At 44.5% G+C, this 21,646-nt stretch overlaps 1 protein-coding gene across 4 annotated transcripts in view; it reads right to left on the bottom strand.

Moving 5' to 3' along the window:
* The window catches only part of KLF7 (Kruppel like factor 7), an 89,285-nt gene extending 69,432 nt beyond the window's left edge, over nucleotides 1-19,853 (bottom strand). The window contains exon 1 of one of the 4 annotated variants that reach the window (XM_032354575.1): nucleotides 19,143-19,850. In XM_032354575.1, the coding sequence (XP_032210466.1) occupies nucleotides 19,143-19,244 (102 nt within the window). In that variant the 5' untranslated portion in view covers nucleotides 19,245-19,850. Of the gene's footprint in view, nucleotides 1-19,142 lie in introns of all 4 variants that reach the window. The other 3 variants (XM_032354572.1, XM_032354573.1, XM_032354571.1) reach the window with 3 other exon arrangements.
* Nucleotides 19,854-21,646: the final 1,793 nt, after the last annotated feature.

Below are 21,646 nucleotides of genomic sequence, written 5' to 3' on the forward strand. Positions count from 1 at the left end.
CAAAGTAGTCCCCATAGCCAGAGCGTTTTAGAGACATGGGCTTCTTCTGTTCTATTCTCTCCACCTATACCACTCTTCCATTAAGACTTCTGCTCTCTATAGTCCTCAATTTCTTCCCATTTTCAGTTACAGGTGAGGTTGGTAGAATTCAAAACCCACTAGAACCAAATATACTTTGGGTCACTCCCCTTCCCTCACTACTCCCAGTCTCTCTCTGGCAGGGGCTTCCTACGTACCAGGGCCAAGGATAGGGGACCCTTGATCCTTTTCCCTGAGTCAGACAAACCAATGTAAAACCATCTCTGAGACCTCCTGTCTTCTTTCCTGCACCCTGAGCCCTTCCCCTTACTTTGTGGGGCTCCTTCCTCCCCTCCTCTAGAGGCATGCTGCTCCCTCTTCGTCAGACTTCATTTTGGGGTAGGGGGAAGCCCTTCCCTTGTACTTTGTTTCCCTGAGGGCTCTCCTCCCCCAGAAATAACTGCTTTTCAGAATATCCTAGAAGCAAAGCTTCTCAATTTCCTTTTACCTCCTTTATTCACTCCTGCTCGGGTAAGAAAGTAACTGGTGATTGAAAGGAAAGGTAAGGTAAGGAAAGAGGAAAGTAGGGGGAAAGGAAAGGAAAGGAGGAGGAGGAGGAGGAGGAGGAGAGGGAGAAGAAGAAGAAGAAGAGGAGTAGGAGGAGGAGAAGGGGAAAGAGAAAGAAAGGAAAAACAGTGCAGTGCTCACTCATCTCTGTTCAACCTGACCCCTTCCTGGAGGGCTTGGTTCTATCAGATGCCATGTGGGAAGCACCTTGGGAACAGGTAGGCCTGGGGAATCCTGGTGAACTGCTGTTTGGTGGACCACACACCTTCCTGGATGGGTCTGCCCCTAAGCTACAGGGTAAATACTGGGAAGCCAGAATGAAATGGCCCTTCCCAACTGGGTCTAAATCCAATTTTATCAATGATAAACCTGATATTTAACCTCTCTCTCTCTCTATGGTTCTTGTATCTATTTTCTAAAATAGGTTAGGGAGGGGAGAAGCAGACTTCATTTACTGATTGCATGAAAGAACAGCAATTGTGCTATAATTATAGATAATTTTTAACATTCCAAATTATCGATCTTTCCAAGAAGCTTGGTAGTTTTTAAAGTAACATATAAGACTTAAAAAAAAGAAAACGAAACAAAAAACCATAAAACAAGAAAAACATAAGTGGCCCATTATTCCATCACCTGGACTGCTCTTTAAAAAAAAAAAAGAAAGTAATGAACATACGCAAAAGCAAAGACATTTCAATGGAACAGAAAGGATATAAAACGTAAAGATGGGGTACCTGGGTGGCTCAGTCATTAAGCATCTGCCTTTGGCTCAGGTCATGATCCCAGAGTCCTGCGATCAATACCGCATCAGGCTCCCTGCTCTGCAGGAACCCTGCCTCTCCCTCTCCCACTCCCCCTGCTTGTGTTCCCCTCTCACTATGTCTGTCAAATAAACAAATAAAACCTTTTTTTAAAAAAAGTCCCTTTCTTCACCCCCCAGTACCCTCTCCCTCCTTCTCCCCCAAACTGGCAACAAGTACTTATGTATATTCTTCTATTTGAAATGCTAAGCATATCAGCATGTATAATAGACATTTTTATTCTCTTTTTTCCTCCTTTGCAGAAGATAATTGGCTTTTCATTTTAACAGCCATGAGACCCCAGTTGCAAAGAGGCTGGGGTGGGGGAGGCCTGGATTCCTTCTAGCTTGCCACTCTACACCCACTCATAGCTCCCTCCACACCCACCTTTTCTAGGTGATTCCTCCTCCCACACTCACCCCATTCCCTTAGAGCTAAGTGCCTCAGAAGAAACCAAGCCATCACTGGATAACTATATAATCACATGTCACCATTGGGAGAAGCTGGGTAGAAGGTGAATGGGAGTCTGAATTATTTTTGCAACTCACTGTTGAGTCTATAATCATTTCAAAATAAAAAGTGTTTTTAAAAGGGAAAATAAGTCAGTGCTTCATGGAGAAAGCCACAGCAGAGGAACCCTAAAGCAGGAGAGGAGGAGGAGGAGGAGGAGGAAACAACAATGACCAAGTTCTCTGATAACATAATGTGCTGAAGACCAATGTCAGCCCCTGGCCTCTGCTCCCTGCACAGTGTCCTCTGGCCAGGGCTGCAGATCAGCCAGCTCTTGAAATGTTTTAGGACTGGTTTGCTTTTCTTTAAAGAACAAAACAATGTTTTCCAATAAAGCTCTTTGTTATGAACTTGGAAATGTTACCACTAGATCTAAAGCATTTTATGCTGTCTTTTTTTTTTTTAATAGTTGAGTGTGTTTCTATCCTCTTTAAAAAAATCAAAACTAAACCTTAAAAGTACATAAATATTTAATTTTGCAGAAAAAGGTATGGCTCTCCAGATGGGGAGTCGTCCAATTCGTGATCTCAAGCATTTTATGGCCACACTTCCCTGCAAATCACACTGACGGGCAAAAACCCAGCTGCATACTCAAGTGTTTTGTCACATTCCTGACCCCAGAATCAAATTTCTCACGTGGCAGGTTGAGCCAAAGGGATGTCCTGACAAGTCCCTAGAGAAGTGGGTTGACCCTCTTCATCTTTACTTTTCCTTGAAAGTCTGGAGCTAGAGCGACCTGGAAGCTATGAGCTTCAGGGACCTCAACCCACCCTACCTGCTGTCAGGGGATAGCTGTGTCTGAGATCTGACCCAACAGACAGAGCAAGAGAGGTCTATGCCAAGCTACCATACAGGCTGCTCCCCAGGGCCATCCCAGGTGCAAACTTCTACTTCTCATGGGGATAAAAACAACAGAGCCACTCCACCCCAGAAGAGATGGACTAAACTCTGGTGGCCCCTCACAAGCAGAGATCTAAGTGTGCCCACATTTCCACCAGTGCTTCAGGTGAGGCAGTATTGAGCAGACCTTTGACCTAACATTCTGGTCTCCTAAATCCTCATCAGTATGGCGCCTCTCTTAAGTGATGCAGAGATCTCAGCATCCTTAGTGGAGTCAGTGTGGTCCTTATCAGAGAGATCAACCTCCCATCTTATCTAAAGTTACCTCCTACTAGGGTTGCCCTAGGCTGGGATAAGAGTTCATGTTCCAGACAGCACGCATGGTGATCTGTCACTCCAGTACCTATGTGACATAAGCTGGGTTTCCTTGGAAGTCAAGCTAAGAAGTCATGGTAAGTCTTGGACTTCCTACTCAGGTAAGTCCCCATCTTCTTATCATCTAACAACATGTGACAGTACATTGTTAATGAGTCATTTTAGCCACACAGACTTCCACTTTCAGAAGCAAACTCTCCCCAGAATTCTCACTTCTACACAAACCCCAAACCAATCTTTATCCTTGGGTATTAACACACACACACACACACACACACACACACACACACACACAAACTGTTTCATGCATGGTAAAATGCTCTAATTTTTAAAAATGCACCTAAAAATTAAGCAAATTTGTTATATTTATCCAGAAGTTTTGACATGCCATAGATTATAAACCAAATTTACTTTTTCAAAGTTTATGTAAAAACTAGTGCACGTGTGTGTGTGCGCACATGCGCACACACACACGCACACACAGAAATGTCCCCACTTTTAGACAACCAGTAGGAAAAGTTTTTCCAAGTGCTGTATGTCACAAGTTATAGCCTTATTTGAACAAATAAAAAGCTACTCCTCAGAAAACTGAACAGAAATCATAGGGAAGAAGAAAGCCAACAAGAAGTGCTAGTTTAAAGGTTGAAACAAAAGCCTTTCCTACCACAGAATAGAAAACAATAACGTTGTATAGCATGTGACAGTTTACAAGTCACCTTCACATCCATATATCATTTGATTATGACAATCCTATTATTATAATCCCCATATTGCAGATGGGAAGATGCAGTTTAGCAATTTGCCTGGTCTATACTTCCAAAGTCAGGACAAAATTCCAGGTTTTCTGACTCCAAATCTCTTGAATTTTCTACCACACCAGTATTTCTCAAATTTAATTTTCATTCCACCTCTATGCATTTTTACCAAATCAATACTCCATCTGTACAATCATTTCCCTATCATTTTCTTTTTTAATTGCCTAAGATGTTATGTATTAAGGTTGCATATATCTTAAAATACTTTTCCTGTAAATGTTTATTCATAAAAGATAACCATAAAATTAAAAACAACAAACCAAAATGGTATTATTAACTTATAGCTGGATGTTTGTCTGCCAGAAGCTCTGGTTCTGAGATCTGTTCTCTCTTTATGAGAAGAGGAAGATGAAAAAGGAAAAGAGGAAGAAGACAAGGAAGAGGAGGAGGAGGAGGGGAGAGAGAAAGTGAGAAAGCAAAAAAGCAAAAAGAGAAAATGGAGAAGGAGGAAGAGAAGAAAGAAAGATTATCAAGCCTTTGGTGCTATCACAAAGTTGAGTCTTTCTCCTTGAGTTAGTCACAAGGATTGAAAAAAAAATCTGAAAAGGGAAAAATATTGCTTCCCATGGTAATTTGTTGTTATTTAACACTGCGCTCTTGAAACTTAAGTAGTGCAACCCACCCTTTGAGAGGCATTGCCTTGAACCATGCTGCACCACACGCTGTGTTAACATGAGAATATATTTAAACTATTGAAAAGGGGCTCCCAATTCTTGAAGGTCCAATATTGGCTCAGACTGAAATAATGATCTCTAAGGCTCAGGGAGGTTACCTGTAAACTGAGGAGGGGGAAGAGAGATTGTAATGAGGTGTCTCATGCTCTTCAAATTCTAATATTCTTCATATTCTATATTCTAAATTCTAATATCTAATGGGTGGCTCAGTTGGTTGGGCGACTGCCTTCGGCTCAGGTCATGATCCTGGACTTCCAGGATCGAGTCCCGCCTCGGGCTCCCAGCTCCTTGGGGAGTCTGCTTCTCCCTCTGACCTTCTCCTCTCTCATGCTCTCTCTCACTCATTCTCTCTCAAATAAATAAATAAAATAAAATAAAATAAATCTAGCCTCTACGAAGAGGGAGCACAAAGAGGAGATCATGGAAGTAAAAGCAGGAGGAAAAAGTAGGCAGACACATAATAGGTAGGAAAACAAAGGTGTTTTTGTTTTTGTTTTTGTTTTGTTTTGTTTTGTTTGCATTCTGCTTCTCTTTCATAGGAAAACTGTGCAAGGACATTTTAAGTCCACATGCCTGTTTTTTGTTTGTTTGTTTTTTTCCCCTTTTCTTTTCCTTCCTTCCTTGAAATATTTTTTTTTGGAAATATTTTAATGGTAAGCTAATTCACACAGTAAAATAGCTATTAGTTTAAAAAGTATTTAATATGTATAGTAACAGGATAATGATGCTGGGCCTTTACTTAGCACTCAAGTTTTTAAAAAGGAAAAAAAAAAAAGGAAAAGGCACTGGGAGATTGGAGAAAGGAAGGAGGAACCCTCAGCATCAAGTATTTCAAAGAAATGGCTTTTTTAAACAGGAAAAGTACGACCCTGAAATTCACCATCTGGTCAACCAAAGTGATATCCTTAGTAATATAAGGGAGCCAATATAAAATAATAAATTTTTTTAAATACCTCTAATGTAGAACAGCATCCTGAAAGCATTAGAAAATGAAGGCCAAGTGCCTTGCTGGCAGTATTTGCGTGCCAAGGGTAGGAAGAAAGCAAATTACTTGATTCTCAGGAAAGTACTTTATTATAATGTCCTGGACTTCTTCACACAAAAAGCATCATTTCCTCCGTGAAACAAGTCATATAAAATCCACCTCAACAAAAAATAAGCAGTTAAAGCAATTAATGGGATTCTGTACAACATGCCTCTATGTCAGGCTGAGAAACCTGTTATGTGTTTCTCTTCCTCAAAAAGGACTTTTTCCCACCACTGACCAACTGGGTCTCCAGGAGTGACAAAAGAAACCCTGACAATAGCAGCCATTTGGTAATGAGGGCTATCCGACCAAAAAATACTTTTTGTTTGGTATCGTCCCATTTTGCTCTCACTTAGACCAAGAAGGGGGATGGATGCAAGCTCAGGAAACTCAGTTTCCAAATTGGAAAATGTTGCAAATACCAATAAGGAAGGAACATGCTCTGGAGCAACTGCTCAGCCCAGGCAGGGAGAGGGGTAAACCAGATGGCCTTTTCCATCCCAGATTTCAAAGATCTTCAACAGAACCTGGATGACTAGGAGAAATTCAGATGCAATTTGGAAGCTGCTCTATAAAATAGAATCCCAAACAAAGACATTCAGGAAGGCAGAGAAATCTAAGACACAATGAAAATGAATTCTGGGGGAGAGTATAAAGCAATCCAGCTTGAGACTGGGGTGGACAAATAAAGGTTGTTCCCAAATCATAGAATTTTGAGGGGGAGGAGGTGTCTCAGAGAGCTGCCAGACTAGGACTCACAAGTCCAAACGTATGCTGTCCAGGCCAGAGATCAGAAATGAAGTTAGGTAGAAATAATGGAGATAAGGTTAACTGATGAGCACACAATCTGTCTAAAAACATTCAAATTAAAAAGAAAATTGAAATATGTATGCTGGCCAAATAAAACACGTCTTTAAGCCAGTTCAGCCTAGGAGCTTCCTGTTTGTGTCCCTGATAATCTAACTCTTCCTAGCTCTACCCTAAACTAAGTTCTAGCCAGAAGGAAAGAGATCACATCATTTGAAGATAAGCACAAAACAGTGGGTATATGTGGCAGAGCCAAAATGGTAGGATTATGTTCCACACTGAGATGATGTTAAATAGAAAAAAAATTAAATGATACTAAAGCAAAAATCCTCTGCATGTCTTTGGTTCAGGTATACTAAGTTCACGTGAGAACAAATTACCATCTAGTTAAACTCAAAGCTACTGAACTCTGGGGAAGATATATGTAGAGAGAGGCTGTTCAAAACAAAGCAAAACAAAAACACCTAAGTAATCAGAAAGTCAGACAGTTAAATCTGTAGTTAAATTTGTCACAATGGCCCTGGATTAGATATGGCAAATGGAGTGGGGTACTTAGAACGCTTACGGCTTGTTTTTTAAAATACGTTTTTTAAAGTTACATGTTCAAGTTTCCTTCTAGATACTTCTCAATAGCAAGATAAGAAAAATCCTTTCCATTCCTGGTATTGGTTGATGTATAGTTTAAAAAAAAAAAAAATCAGATGTGAAAAAAGAAAAAGAGTTTAGGATTTTTTTTTTTAATGAAATTCCAGGAAAAAGATCTCATTGATATATTAAGTGGTGTGAAGACTTCCCAGGAAATCTTTGAAGTGGGGAGAAGGATGAGGACATTCTCCCTTGGGATAGCTGGAAGCAGGCTAGAGAAAGAACTGGAAATGTTCTTTCCAGGAGCCCCCCTCCTGCCTGCCATGGGGCCCGCCTTCCCTGGTTTCTATGTATCAAAGAAAACACAAATACACACACTCCTCAGAAAGAGGAAATGCAGTCTGTGCACCCGGCTGGCATCTCTGAAATAAATCTCTCCATAGGTGCTGGGCTAAACCTTCAATATGAGGAAATAATCTTTGAGTTTTATGGCAGCATATGCATGATTCTTCCCCTCCCCCATAAAACTCCCAACATGAACAACCACATCAAATTATTGCTTTTCAGAGGCCAATTCAAAAACGCCCTACTTTATCACAGAAAGAATATTCCTTGTGTATGTGAGTGCTTCCATTATGTCTTATTTGAAGGAGGAAAATGAAATAAAAATCCTATCTGAGATATTTATAGATCTCATAAAACCTGATTCACTCTCATAAGCTGCTATAAGCTCAGTCATCAGGTAAGGCAGAAATGGCAGGTGTAGTAACCAGCACTGTATTATGTTATATATGCCTAATTCTGGCTCTTAAAAAAAAATAACCCCACATGTTGGAAAAACTTAAGGGAAGTAAGTCGTAAGTAAGACTGGAGATTTAAAAAAAGGGGAATGGGTTTGGAAATGTGCATGAGCAGGCCAGCCAAATTTCAACATGTCACATAGGCCCAGTTTCAGGGGACAATGGGTATGCTGGTCTTTCCCCAGTTCTAAGTACGAGTGACTTCATAAGAGTTTCCCTGTGGGATGGATAAAGGAATACTGTGCACAATGCCCAGACCTCTCTCTTGCCCTGCTTTCCATCATTCACCTTCTCTTAGACACTCCAGGATCACTGGTGTCATAGATCAGTGTTACCATTTAGAAAAAGAGCCTGTGCCACTTTGCACTGCTATTGAGGAGAGGAAAGATAGTTGAAAATGGAGAAGAAATGAGCGTTTGTTAAGTGGATGCTAATGCCAGACATTCGGCCAGAGAGTCAACATGCCTACCCTTATGGAAGCAGTATTAACTCCATTCCACAAATGACAGAATGAGGCTCAGAGATACTATTTCAAGGTTTCAGCTCTGCCTTATTCCAAAACCTCCATGTAATTTGACTATCACCAAACACTGTGACCTGAAGGAGATATAGCATAGTCCACTCCTTTTACAGATGAAAAAACCAAGCCCCAGGAAGAAGACAGACCAGAGAATTATTCAAATCCCTACAGGTCCATCAGTTGCCAGGCCATGACCTTAAAGCTTCTGTCCTGGTGTCTCCTATCTCAACAAGCATCAGTATAAATGTTAAAAATTCAGAGTATTGAGCACACTGCCTGGTTGGATCCTCACGTCCAAGTTGTGTGACCTCAGGCGAGTCATTTAATACCTCCAACCTCAAAGTCTCCATCTGTAAAATGGAGATATGCAGAATCTGTATCTCACAGAGTTGGGAGGATTAAATAAAATGCTGCATATGATGAGTTCAAATGAGATCATTTTCAGGGAATAGTTGATATATATTGGATATTATAATAATATCTAATACCTAATATCATAATAATGCTTATTATGACGACAGGAAGAGTCACCAAAAGGAAAGCGGGAAGAGGAGAGTACGCTCCATGGACACTGGTTTTGCAGTTGCTTTGCAACTGCGAAAAAGACAACTTGCTTAATCTTCCTCTGCTTCAATTTTCTCACCTCCGAATGGGAAATTCTGTAATATCTCCCTGCTCCTTAGTTACAGAAAGAATGTGCTAATGACAAGAGACCATGAGCAACACACTCGGAGCCCTTCGACTGAACCCTTAATACAGAGGCTTGTTAGACTCTCCAAGTAAATAGCAAAATCCCCATCATGGAGGAAATGATCTTTTGGTCTATACTAAAAACAAAAACAAAAACAAACAAACGAACAAACAAACAGAAACCCAGGAACCTTGATGTAGAGAGGCAAATGCACAGGTAAGGGCTGAATAATCTCAGAACAGCAACTCGGTTTGCTGTTGAGCAGCATGTCCGGTGGCTCACAGGAGAATCAGCCCCAAGTAGGGCCTCCTTGCAGCAGCCCCCTCCTCCCACCATAGGCAGGAACTGGGGTCTATGAACAGGGTCTATAGTGGCCATCTGTACAAACACTGAAAGCTCAAAAGGTGTGGGTAGGGGGAATCTATTTCCACTCCTTTGTACATTGACAAATTTGCCACCTCTCCAAAAATAAGAGCCAGCGCTCTGACCACTCCATTGAATTCCCGCGAACCGCTCCGGAAGGTGAGCCTGTGAGCAGGGTCAGGAGCAGGTAGGCACTCCCTTGCACAGCAACTGCTCCACAGCTAATTGCCGTTTTCACAGCTGGGTTGAGCTTTCCAAAAGGCATCCTTCAACCCTAAGCTCTGAGCTCCTCTCATGATGTTCTTTCTTGCCAACCATACCCCCATCAAAGACAGTTTATAGATAAAAGGATGTAGCTATAGTACATACATTTTTGCAAACATCACAGTGTGAAACAGAGGCATTTCTAAGGCTTCTTTGTGAAGATCACCACATGCCATGGTCATTACCACAAGAGCTAAGCCTTCCACGGACAAGGAGGCAGCCTCCTTGCCTGAATGTCCTCAGTGGCAATTCTTCCACAGTTTATTTTTGCTCCTCTTACTAGAAACATGGGTCCTTTGAAATCCTTTAGAAACAGAGTCTACTTCCAAACAGTGAGGTCAGTAAGAAATATGGAGAGCTGCTACCTAATGCCTACCTGGCAGAACCCACAGATGTCCATGCATGCACCCATCCCTTTAAAACCACAGAGCAGGCTGAGGTAAGTGGAAACTCATGGTCGAGGGCCTGCCGAGAATGAATTATTTGAAGCACGGCATGGCTGCAACTGAATGCCCAACACCACAAAGGTACCAGAAACGGAATTTGACCAGGTTAAGCAAACCTCTACTGGGTCACAGGAATGTGAGCCAAATGGGACTGCATTTGACACTTGAAGGCAAGGGAAAGCAAAACAAGGAGGATGAAACAACGCTTGGGCCATCACGATTAACCACTGCGCTGGACGAAGTACATCCACCAGCACTGTCCTGCTTTATTCTAAACCTCCATTATTACACTTGGACTCCAAGTTACACTAGAAAGCAGGAATTTCCATATAAGCAGCAGGCACCTGCAACTCTGACATATCTGACATTAATTCTCCATAGCTTAATGGCTCAAAGCCTTGGCGTCATATTGGAATAACCTGGAAGCTTTAAAAAACACTGATGCCTGGATTCTACCTAAAGGGATACTGACTTGATTGGTCTGGGGTGCAGCCATACTTGAAAACCATTGCTGCAGACGTACTCAAATTTTAACACACCATCATATCATAATCCCTACATATCAACTGAATGCCTACTGTGTACAAGGGTCTCTATGAACCTAAAGGGTTGTATATTAAAAGCTGATTATCAAAATTATAAGCAAGGCATTAACTCTGCTCTACATCAAACAACCTAACTGGAAACAAGTGAACAGGAAAAAAAGACAAGAGAAGTAAGGAAGGAAGGAAGGAAATAGAGGGAGGGAAGAAGGAAGGAAGAAATAAAGAAAGGGAGAAAGAAAAAAAGAGGGAAGGAGGGAAATAAAGAGAAAGTCTACTACGAAACAAAACTAAAAGGCATCATGAAAAATTAAAGAGTTCTACACAAGAGTGTAGAAATAGTAACAGTTACTATCGGCCAAGGAAGGGAAAGGAGTTTCCTGGAAGATGCGGCAACCATCTGAAAGTTAAAGGATGCGTAGAATTTGGACAAACATAATCAGAGGGGAAAAGGCAGAAAGAAATAAAAAGCTGAAGGAAATGACAGAAATAAAGACCGGGTCAGGAAAAAGTACAGTGATCCAGTTTGGATGGCACTTACTGCACATAAAAGAGGGAAACGTGATGATTACCCAGGCCAAGCTGAACATCCTAGAACATCCTGACTCTTAGAAGTTTGGCCTCGTTCTATGTGCAACAGGGAGACATCAAGAGCTTGAAAACATGGTGATGAGGTAGAAACTCAGTCAGGGGTGGTCAGGGCTACCCTGCAGAATGGGAGAAGGAGCAGGAAGGTGAAGGCCACGGTGAGGTAGTGCAGTGGGGTTCTCATCTGCCTGGATGCAAGGGAAGAGCGTAGCCAAAGATGACTAGAGCTTCAAACATAGATCACAAGAAGAAAGATCATCTCAATAAAATAGACTAGGCAGCCAGGAAAGGAGGAAAGATGTTGCTGAGTTCAAGCTTTGTGACACAGTCAGCTGAGGTGATCATGTGACAACCCCGAAAGCCTTTCATATCCATCCCATGTTTGCAATCCATCCCCACATTGGGGACCTGAAAGTCAGGAAAATATCTGCAGTTGGAGATTCAGGATACAGCTCTGAAGAAATGAAGAAGTCTCCATTTGGAGAGGAAACTGCAGTTTCTAAGATTGTAGAGATGAAACAGATGAGCGAGATGAGTTCCCACAGAGACTTCGCACCATCGTAAGTCCCCAAGATTGGGTAGACAAGGTCAACATATCAACAGGCAAAAGGGGTGAAGAGCACCCTATGTTTCCCTTCCTTCAGAGGTATACTGTGGACTTAGGCCCACTTCATCTACTAGCCCCAAAGGGACATTTTGAAAAGTGCGCAGAAGCTGACTTTCTTCCCAACTGCTTAGCTCAATATGTCGCATTTTGGGGGATTCAAATTTGTAAAATATTACAACCTCAACGCCCATCCAGCCTACTCTAGTAATTTTTAAAAACTTCAAAAAAAATTTTTCCTGAATTGGCACATGACTGCTGTTACCATTTTGTGCGGTCTCTTTGTTGGCAAGCTGTCAGAGAAAAAGCCATTTCACATTGGATGCTTTCTTCATTAAAACCCCCGTTCTACTGTCCATCCCAAAGCCCTACCATAACATCCTGCACACTCTTTACTCCCACTCTACCTGTTATCACTGAAGTGACAGACTTTTTTTAAAGCAAAACTAGAGTTGTAATTGGGGGCTTTTTTTTTTTTCCCCAGGACAGTGTACATTTTCCAGATTACCACACATTATTATAAAAGTGGAAAAGGGATTCAGTCAGACTCATAAGCCTTCACCAGGATACTCAATAGCTTGGTTTAAGTCCCAGACAATTCCAGGATCCCATGTACCCGTGGTGTTCTAAGTAAAAAAGGGGGATTTTCTTGTTCCCTTTAAGGGGAGGGAGGGAGAGAGAGAGGAGGTAAGAATGAGAAGTGACTCCAAGTACACCCAGACAGTGTAACCAAAAGCAAGTAAACTGATGTGGGCATCCGAAAAGGGTCCTGAGTCCTGGAAGAGCCATCAGTGTTAACAACAGCTATGACCTTGGAGGGTTCAATGTTTCACCTGCTTTAACAACCACTTGGTCCAACACTAGCATCTTAGAACTGAAGAAACCCAGACCCCTTTCATGATTTGAAATTCCAAGATTCTATGTTCCTAGGTTTATACAAGGCCTGGGGCCTGACTTTCAATATGACCCTCAGGAAATGTCAATAAACCCATATTCAGAAATAGATATCACATGTGGCTCTACATTCATTATTTTAATTACATCTAATCATTTCCGAATGACATGGATGCTGTTTCCTGGCCATTACAGACATGTGTATTCACACTGTATATTCATCTGCCCTAAAAAACGCCGCCAGCCCCAACGTGCCATTAGCTAAAAGAGCAACAGGACTTAGTAAATCTCAAGCATGTTTTATAAACAAGGTTGTGGCAAAAGTGGGTAAATACAGACGAGCACAGGTTAGTGTTCAAAAACTCACAGGACTTAAAATTTCTTTTTTTGGCAATTACGTTCTGATTCTGTATCACTTATTTTTGAACATGCTTACTCTCCCCTATTGGAGTCAAGCTTATAGGCCAGACTCTATACGTGCATTGTCACCCAAAGAGTATTTTTGTAAATAACCACAATTAAGGAATGAAGGATTTACTGTGGGATATTTTCTATATTTTAACATAAACAAAGGAAATCTCACAAGGTGTGACTGACTGCACCCACCAGCTCAACCAGGAATGGTATCACTATGAAATCAGAAGTCCCCCACACCTCAAGCAGGCTGACACCAGGCCCATATTCCAAGGTTGCAGCTGACCCTTGGCTGTAATACCAATCGACCACATGTGTGGTGGATAGGGCTACTAGAAGTTGCTCTAATGGAGGCAGAAATGACCACAATAACAGGACACTTAGCAAGTCCTCTGTCACACCAAAATGCCAAGTGAGGAAAACAAAAAGGACTCAAGGCAGTAGAACTCATTCTCCAAATCAGCAGCTGCAGATAAAGGCAACCCAAGATCATGACCTTTTTTAGGTAAAAGCATGTGCTGGTAATGGCAAGACTTCATTTATTTTGGGAACTCTTAAACTAAATTGAAAAAGGGTGGTTTCTCAAGTGGATGTTCTAGGGTGAGCACACAACAGAATGGGGTGGCGGAGCGCCTTGGGCCGGCCTGCCCAGGTTACATGTGACATTAATGATGAGACACTGTACTGTTCCACTGGCTAAAACCATTAGTAGTTGTAAAGCTTCCTACTCACTGTACTTGTGAAGATCCAGGAGTCTGGGTTAAAAGGCTTCTACTTGTTTACGCTAAGTAAGCATTCAGATGAATCAGGAAAACAAAGGGATTTGTTCTGTATAGAGACTAACTCTCCACCCCTCACTTCTGGCACCACTCAGGTTAAATTGTGGAGCTGTCCTAAACTTTCAGCAAATCCCGATTCCAATACACATGCTCACGGATATACTGAGTGCACCAGAATCACAAAGGCGTTCTCTGCATTGGCCAGTGACAGGGTCCAGCATAGGCGAAGAAAAGAAAAGAAAACCCTTGCACACTACTACAAACTGCAGAGATAGGGGGCATCAGCTATTCCAACAACATGAGCCAGTGGGGGCAGGCCAGAGTAAACGGTACTCTTCTTCGCGCAATGGGCACGGAGTGATTCAAGAAGACTGCAATGCCTTCTTGTACTCAGAAAGTTAAAATCAGGAATCCTCTGAAGGGACAAGAATCTGAAGATTTATAAGAGGGGCTACTAAAAGCCCCATTAGGACCCTCTCTAAACTCTTCCCATTTAAGCGGAAAGGCAAATAGCCCCCACTGGCATTTATATTTAGAATGGGCTGGAAGAGAGGAAGAGCCCACATCTGAAGGTCTCGGACATACCCATGACATAAATCATTTCAGGGTAAGGCTGTCACCGTGCATCTTCTGCTCTGCCCTTTAAATGGATTGGACCCCAACATCACATTCTCCTCGGGGTAGGGAGTGGGGGGTGGGAGTTTCATGGAGAACAAAGAAGTCACCACTTCCTTTATCCTCCCACGAAAGACAGATGTAGTAAAAATATCTGCAGTGTAACATCCACTCACTTTAAAATACTGAACTGCAAACAGGTAGACCGAATGATAATGTTTGTGAGCCCCTAAATCTACACAAAGATGTATCTACTAAAAAGAACATGGAAACCAGTCTATTAAAGAAAGGCTAAGTGTGTGATTGATTGCACTCACATGTGCTCTCATTTGTAAAGCTACATTTAGTGGTTGCAACCTTATATAGAAAATCTGAAAAACGGGACAGTTTTCATATTTTTTTTTCATCACTGTTTCAAATAAAAAAAAAGATTTATGGTAACTGAAGAGCACACAAATAACATACAAAAAGAAAAAAAAAAAAAGCCAGCTATTTTATCCTTTCAGTGTGGTTAGCAAGGCTCCTTTGTGTCTACAAATTTCCCTGGGTGGTGCTGTTGCCAAGAAATTCTAATTCATGACAAGGTTTTCTGCAAATTGGGGACAGAGGCAAACCTGCAGATGCAGAGACCCTATAGTTGGCTTTGTCTTTCTGGCTGAGACAGCACCTGGCTGCTCAGGCCTGTAGAAGTCAGTGCAAAGGCAAGATCACCATAAAGAGGAAGAAGCAATGTAGCTCACAGAACAAACCCCATCCCTTGTATCATGAGGCTGTTCTTGGAAGGCAACCATTTTTGTAGGTTGTCCCCTAGAGATGCCTCATATCAAAGGCCCTTGTAAAAAGCGTTCCACAGTGCCTGAAACCAAGATGAAATTGCAGTGTTATGGGGACACTTTAGTTCGTACAGTAGCCAAGTATGCCATTAGTTTAAAACAATGGGGGAATGGGGGAGGAGGGAGGAATGTTCTATGATTTATTTATTTGTTTCCAGTAGCAGTGGAAAATTTTCTCTGAGCAAAAAGGAGGCCTGAAACTGACCCCATCTGCCAATTATGAATCAGCATTAACAACAAGCATAATTCCATAAGAGTTCTCAAGTAAACATACCATGCTCCTCAATGGCATGGAGCAAAGCTAAGTGCAAATAGGACTCAGAACTTCATTACTTGACCTGCACTCGTGAAGGAGCAGACTAGGTATACAAAATCTATCCAAATTCTACAAGTCTTTGTAGCTTCTTGGGAAAAAATAACCAAGAGTATCATACCAAATCCTTTTCATTTTCCAAGTCAGCAGTAAGTCCAGAAAAATCACGACTTCTACAGCCAACAAAACTCATGAATCATCAAGTGGCACCCTATAAGCTACTCCGGCTTCTGTCCTACCTTTGACTTTTTCCTACTTTTGCTCAGATGGCTCTTGGAAAATTTCCTGCAAGTTTCCGAAGAACCGAAGGCTGGTAGCCTTAAGAGTTGTGCGTCAGCTGAATTCCATAAAATAACAGACCACATAAGCACAGTGTAATTTACAGTTATATGACAGGCAGAGATGATGTTACTTGGGCCGAGTGCTTAAGTATGCAGTCAGAGCCCAGGAATGGAGAGCTGTTAATGCAGGATGTGCATCTGGATTTTAAAATTACACCGGCAATGATTTTCAGAGTTGGAGCTGTAGGTTGCTAAAGACATCACTGCCTGAAAGCCCAATGTCAAAATGACAACCCCCGTGACAGGAGGACCATCCCAAGCTCACTGACTGTTAAGCAGGACAATTATTCCAGGCCACAGTTTAAAATAAAATCCCCAAAGAGTCCATCCTTAATTTTCAAATGCCCAGATGTTCTTGGGTTTATTATCCAAGCCACTCTTTCTCTACAAACCAAATCAGATTATTGGAATCTCTGTATTTCGCTCATCTCCTCAAGGCCAGGTACACTGTTCACTTTCAGAGAACATCTAATAATTGCTCCTCATCTGACCTCTAAAATCTGATTACCCCAGAGTATCAGGAAACTTCCTCCTGCCTGGGGGTTCTTTGTAGCAATCTTCTTAAGCCATTTTGAGCAAAGGAGTCTCAAAATTTCACCATGTGATGGTTGACTTGGCCCCGACAGTTGCATATAACCATCCCCCCTCCTTACACAGAAGCAGCAAGAGGGACAGGCCGGCAGGGGCGGGGGCAGGAGAGGGAGGAAGGAAGAGATGGAGGTTGGAGGTTTTGTCATCAGCATGAACTTAGAGTCACAGTCACCTTTCAAGAGAGCAGTTGTGACTACAGGGACCAGAGCAGAGAGCTCCTTAGAGTGATATCTTCTTTAGCAGAGCTTCCCCACAAGTTATATTTTAGTGTGGCCTATGAGCATGCCTCTCAAATAGCTTGGCAAAGGGTTTTAAGGTAAGAGTAGTTGCTGGTTGGGGAGGGTTAAGTCAAGAAGGAGGGAGGTGTGTGTATTGGGGGTTGGGTGGGGGATGAGATTCCTTGGCCTGCAGATAGAAACTGAGCTAGAGGTTCCTTGACAGAGGCAAGTAGAAAGGGTTATGGAGAGGAGGGGGAAGGAAAGCACAGAAGAAGGCTTCCGAGGAAACAATAGATCTAATGCATCCCCTAATTATCAAACCAGTGATGTTTCTTTACAGATCCAGACTCTCTCCTGGATGGTCTAACCAGATCTAGAAAAGCAGGTTTCCTCTGGAGAGGCCTTCCCCCAAAGCAGGCTTTACTACTGTGAAAACTTGAACCAAAACAAAGTTGTGTGATTCATCAGGAGGGAACGCTGTAACAAATAAAGCCAACTTTTTTTCCCTCCAACACTGCTTAACAGTTAGTCACAAACAAGGGCTGCCTTGGGCAGGCTGACTAAATCAACAGATTCCCTACCCTAACCTGTCTAGACAGTTGTTAATATGCAACCGGTTTGACACCAGTGGGCTGACAACGTGAAAGGAAAGCTATTTCAGAAAATGAAACTCTGGCAACATTTTGGCTTCCTTAGCATGTGAAATAAAAGGAGGACAAGATCAGACTCTTCCTGAGATAGTCTCATTAGGGATGAGGGAAAGGATGCACTGAAGGAACGCCTTGCGCTATGAATGCGTGAACTATGTGTGCACTCAGAGACAAAGTCGAGGGTCTCTGCCGGCATCCTTGGACAGCAATGGATTGTGGCCACACAGACAGCAGAGGCCAGCACCTGGAGGAAAACTCACCGCCTCTAATAAGGGCAGAAGAGCAACTAGTAACAAAGGTACAGTCAGAGGATCGGCTTTGCCTCTCCGCTCCCTATACGCAAACCCAAACCTCACTCGCTAAAGCAGCAACTGTTACATCCCCGCCTCAAGCTGGCAAATCCCGCTTCGGATCTGGCAGAGGAAATTCAGCCGTTCATTAGCCTTAACAAGCTGCTGTCACTGGGTGAAGTTACATGAACAGCCACACACCAAGCCTCTCGCAGTCCTCCCCAAGGGCAGGCTGGTTTCTTCAAGACGGACTGTGCGAGTTCACACTTCCAATGTGCAAATCCAGACTGTCTTCTTGGACGTTCCATGGTGCACACTGGAGTATTTTTAAAGAATACCCATGCCCCCCCCCCGCCCCCCACCCACCATCTTTCCTGCAGAGTGTCCCTTCAGCACTTCCTAATCCTTGCTGAGAAAACGACTGTTTCCGCAGCCGATCTAGCACTTTCCACTGACCAGCACTTTCTTTATTCCACTTCACAAAGCCCAGGGAACTTGTCACCAGACCCACTTTGCCCTCAGTGGGATGCCTAGCCAACTTGGCATCAGTGCCCTTCAGCATCTTAGGAGTTTCTTAACTAGTCCTCTAAGACAAAGTCAGAGGCGTGGAAGCACACACCACCCTTTGTCAGAGGCTGTGCCTTCTAACCAGGGAGGGACAACCCCCCCAAACAAAAAAGAGAAAACAAGGATACATATGGAGGCATTGCACTGGGGAAATCTACAGTGCATGGTCAGCATTAGAGAGATACATCTTCCCATCGTCCTCCTAGATATCCTTGAGTATCTTTTGTCACTGGGCTCCTCTCCCTTCTGCCCACCTTCTCATCTCAAAATCAGTTTCTTTCTTTTATTGACACTCGCTCATTACTGGGAAAACACTCCGCTAGGCTCCTACCTCCTGACCCCCATCTGACGGTCGTCAGCACCAGTTGAAAGAACTGAACCTGACTTAAGGTACCAAGCAGGTAGAGCTCCAGCATGTAGGGACGCAGTATCCTGTCATCCATGGCCCATAAAGCCCCAGACCAGCTTCCCACCCGGTTCCTCCGAACCCCAGAAGTTACGCAGGTCTGTGCTGGGGACAGTGAGCCCGACAACGTGTGCGCAAGGATGTGTGTTGGTGACTGAAACGCAGGCAGCTCAGACCGGCTGCTCAGCTCAGCACACTAAGGGGTTAGAGGGTGGGTGGAGAGGTAAGCGCAGAGGACTGTTTCCGAAAACATTTCAGACAACAAACAGCCAAAAAAGGGGGTAAAAAATAAAACAAACAAACAAAAAAAAAATTCAACCCCAAGCCCACACCAACGCAGCCCCTGCGTCTCCGCCGCCACCACACGATTTACACAAGTAATTTAAATCATTCACCTGCTGCCAGGTCTCCTCCAGGGATGGCAAAGCTGAGAAGTAGCCGGTGTCGTGGACAAGTTGTAGCTCCTGGAATATACTATAACTAGCCAACACGTCCATGCTGCTGCTGCCGGGCAAAACGGGAGGAGAAACCCTCCCCCGAACACAGTTGGGTCTGTTTGTTTGTCAGTCTGTCTGGCTCACCCCCCAAGAAGGCAGACATCCAGTGGCCCTTTTGTTTTGTTTTGTTTCAGTCAACTAAAAAGGAAAAAAAAAATCAATGCAGGAGAGAGGAAGAGAGGAGGTGAGAGAGGAGAGAGTGAGTGGGGTGGATGGAGAGAGGCATCCAGCATGTACAAGTGCAGACGGCTGCCAGGAAAAGGGGACTTCTCCACGGGAGTAACAATTCCCTTCCAGGGCTCTAATCACTCCAGCTCGTGGATCAGGAAGGGGGATGCAAACTCACTGACACGAAGCTGCCATCTATTTCTGCAGCGCTGTTCGCTCCTAATGCAATCTTTGCTCTTTATTTTGGGAGGTTGCATTTTTTTTTTTCTCGCGATCGCTTCTCTCCCCCCCTTCCCTTCCCTCCCCACCCCCCACCCCATCCTTGCTAGTTTGTAGTCTCTCCCCCCCCCTCCTTTTCTCCTCCTCCTGCTCTTCCCCCTCCCCAAACTACCCCCCCCTCCGCCCAGCGCTCCGCGCAGCCGTGGGATCTCGGAGGAGGGCGTCCATTAGGCCGCGTGTGACCATGTAAGGTAAACAGGGGGCTCATGAAGTCACTGAGGACCAATGGGGAGCGCGGAGCGGGGTCCGGGGCGGGGCTTGGCTCGGGCGGCGAGCGCCGATTGGCAGACTGCGGATCTCCCTGCTGCCTTACAAGGCGGTGCGAGGCGAGCTATTTTTAGAGGGCTATATAAGGGGGCTGAGGCGGCTGCGCGGCGGCCGGGGAGCGCGAGCGCGAGGGACGGGGAGGGCCGCGGCGACACTCACGCCGGCTCCCGGGACGCCGAGGCGGCCGGGCTTGGGCCACGCGGCGGCCTCCGACCCTCGCTCCGGTGCCTGGCGGAGCCCTGGGCGCCCGGAGCCTGCGCCTCTCGGAGGGGTGGGGTCGCGTGTCGCCGTCCTGGCGGTGACGCGGCCGGTCAGGAGGTGAAAGTCCAGAATGCGGGGTTAGGATGCCTCCTGGAGGAGGAGCGGGGCGGGAGCCTGGCGGAGCCGCCGTCGGGGGTGGGGGAGGAGGCACTGACACTTCCTACTCGGCCTCCCTCCGGGGCCCGGGGGCGGAGAGCCGCGAGGGAGAGGCGTGCAAAGGAGGGCCTCACTTAATAGAAAACAAACCGAGGGGGGGAAAAAAAGCAAAAGGCACCAAAAGCCCCCTCACAAATTGCCCACAACCAGCCCGGACGCTGGAAAAAGCGCCCGAGGAGGAAGTGGCACACAATGGAACCGAACAAAGGGGAACAGCGTCGAGCGAGCAACCTGCGCCCGCCCCCCGCGCGCAGCGCGCAGTCCCCGCCCCGCCCCGCCCCGCCCCGCCCGCGCCACGGTGCGCGCTGCCGCCCCCCGCCCGCCCGCGCTGCGCTGGGACCCCGCGGGGGTTCCGCGCCGGGAGCCAGTCTCCCAGTTAGGGTTGATCGAAAGGGGACGTTTCGCTGGAGTGTGAGTCACAGAGAATGGAAGACGCCCGGGTAGACGCCGAGCGCTGGCAGGAGCCGGCCGCTTGGGGATGGGGGGATGGTGTTCAAACCTGAAGCTCCCCGAAGTGGCTTCGGGAGAAGTGTCTGCCGAGCTGCGGTGGTGACAGGCGAAACCGGATCGGACTCTGGAGCTGGCGGATAGAAATATATAGATGGAGATACTTTTATCTCTTACATGAAACTTTGCACAACACTTTTTTTTTTTTTTTTTTAAGGTTCGACTAGTTGTTTGACCTTATGTGGTTAGTGTCATTCAGGTTTCCCCCAAAATGCTCTGTAAACTGAGCTTACATTTTTGGAATGACTGCAGAATTCGGTACTTACTCAGATGAGAAACTTAATTCCGCACGTAAGGAAAGAAACACGTCCACTTTAATCGCCCCTCTCGGCTTTCCCTCCTGAATATGTGGGACTCCATATCATAATATTTACGAAACTCTGCTTTATAGAATTAGCACAATTCGAAATTCAGTACTTGCCAGGGAAAATCAAACAGGAATTACTGGATTTGAGGAAAGTCTAGTTTATTTACTTTGTGATGTCTGGAATTCTGTTGGTCAGATCTACAGCATCTATTGTAGGAATTTAATCGGCATATTTGCTGGAGTTTATGTGCATGGGATGTGCAAAGATGTTAGCGCATTTAATATGATACATACGCATTTGTGGTGCTAGGGCATAAATGGCATAAAAAGGTTAAACGCCATACATGAATAGGGTGATATCATGCTAGCATACATATGTGTTAGCACCAGTATGAGAAGGCCTCTCTTTGAAAGGCCAGATGGGCCCTTCCCAGAAGTAGAAAACCACTTAGAGCCA

The sequence above is a fragment of the Mustela erminea genome, chromosome 8 (assembly GCF_009829155.1).
Source record: "Mustela erminea isolate mMusErm1 chromosome 8, mMusErm1.Pri, whole genome shotgun sequence".
Lineage (NCBI taxonomy): Eukaryota > Metazoa > Chordata > Mammalia > Carnivora > Mustelidae > Mustela > Mustela erminea.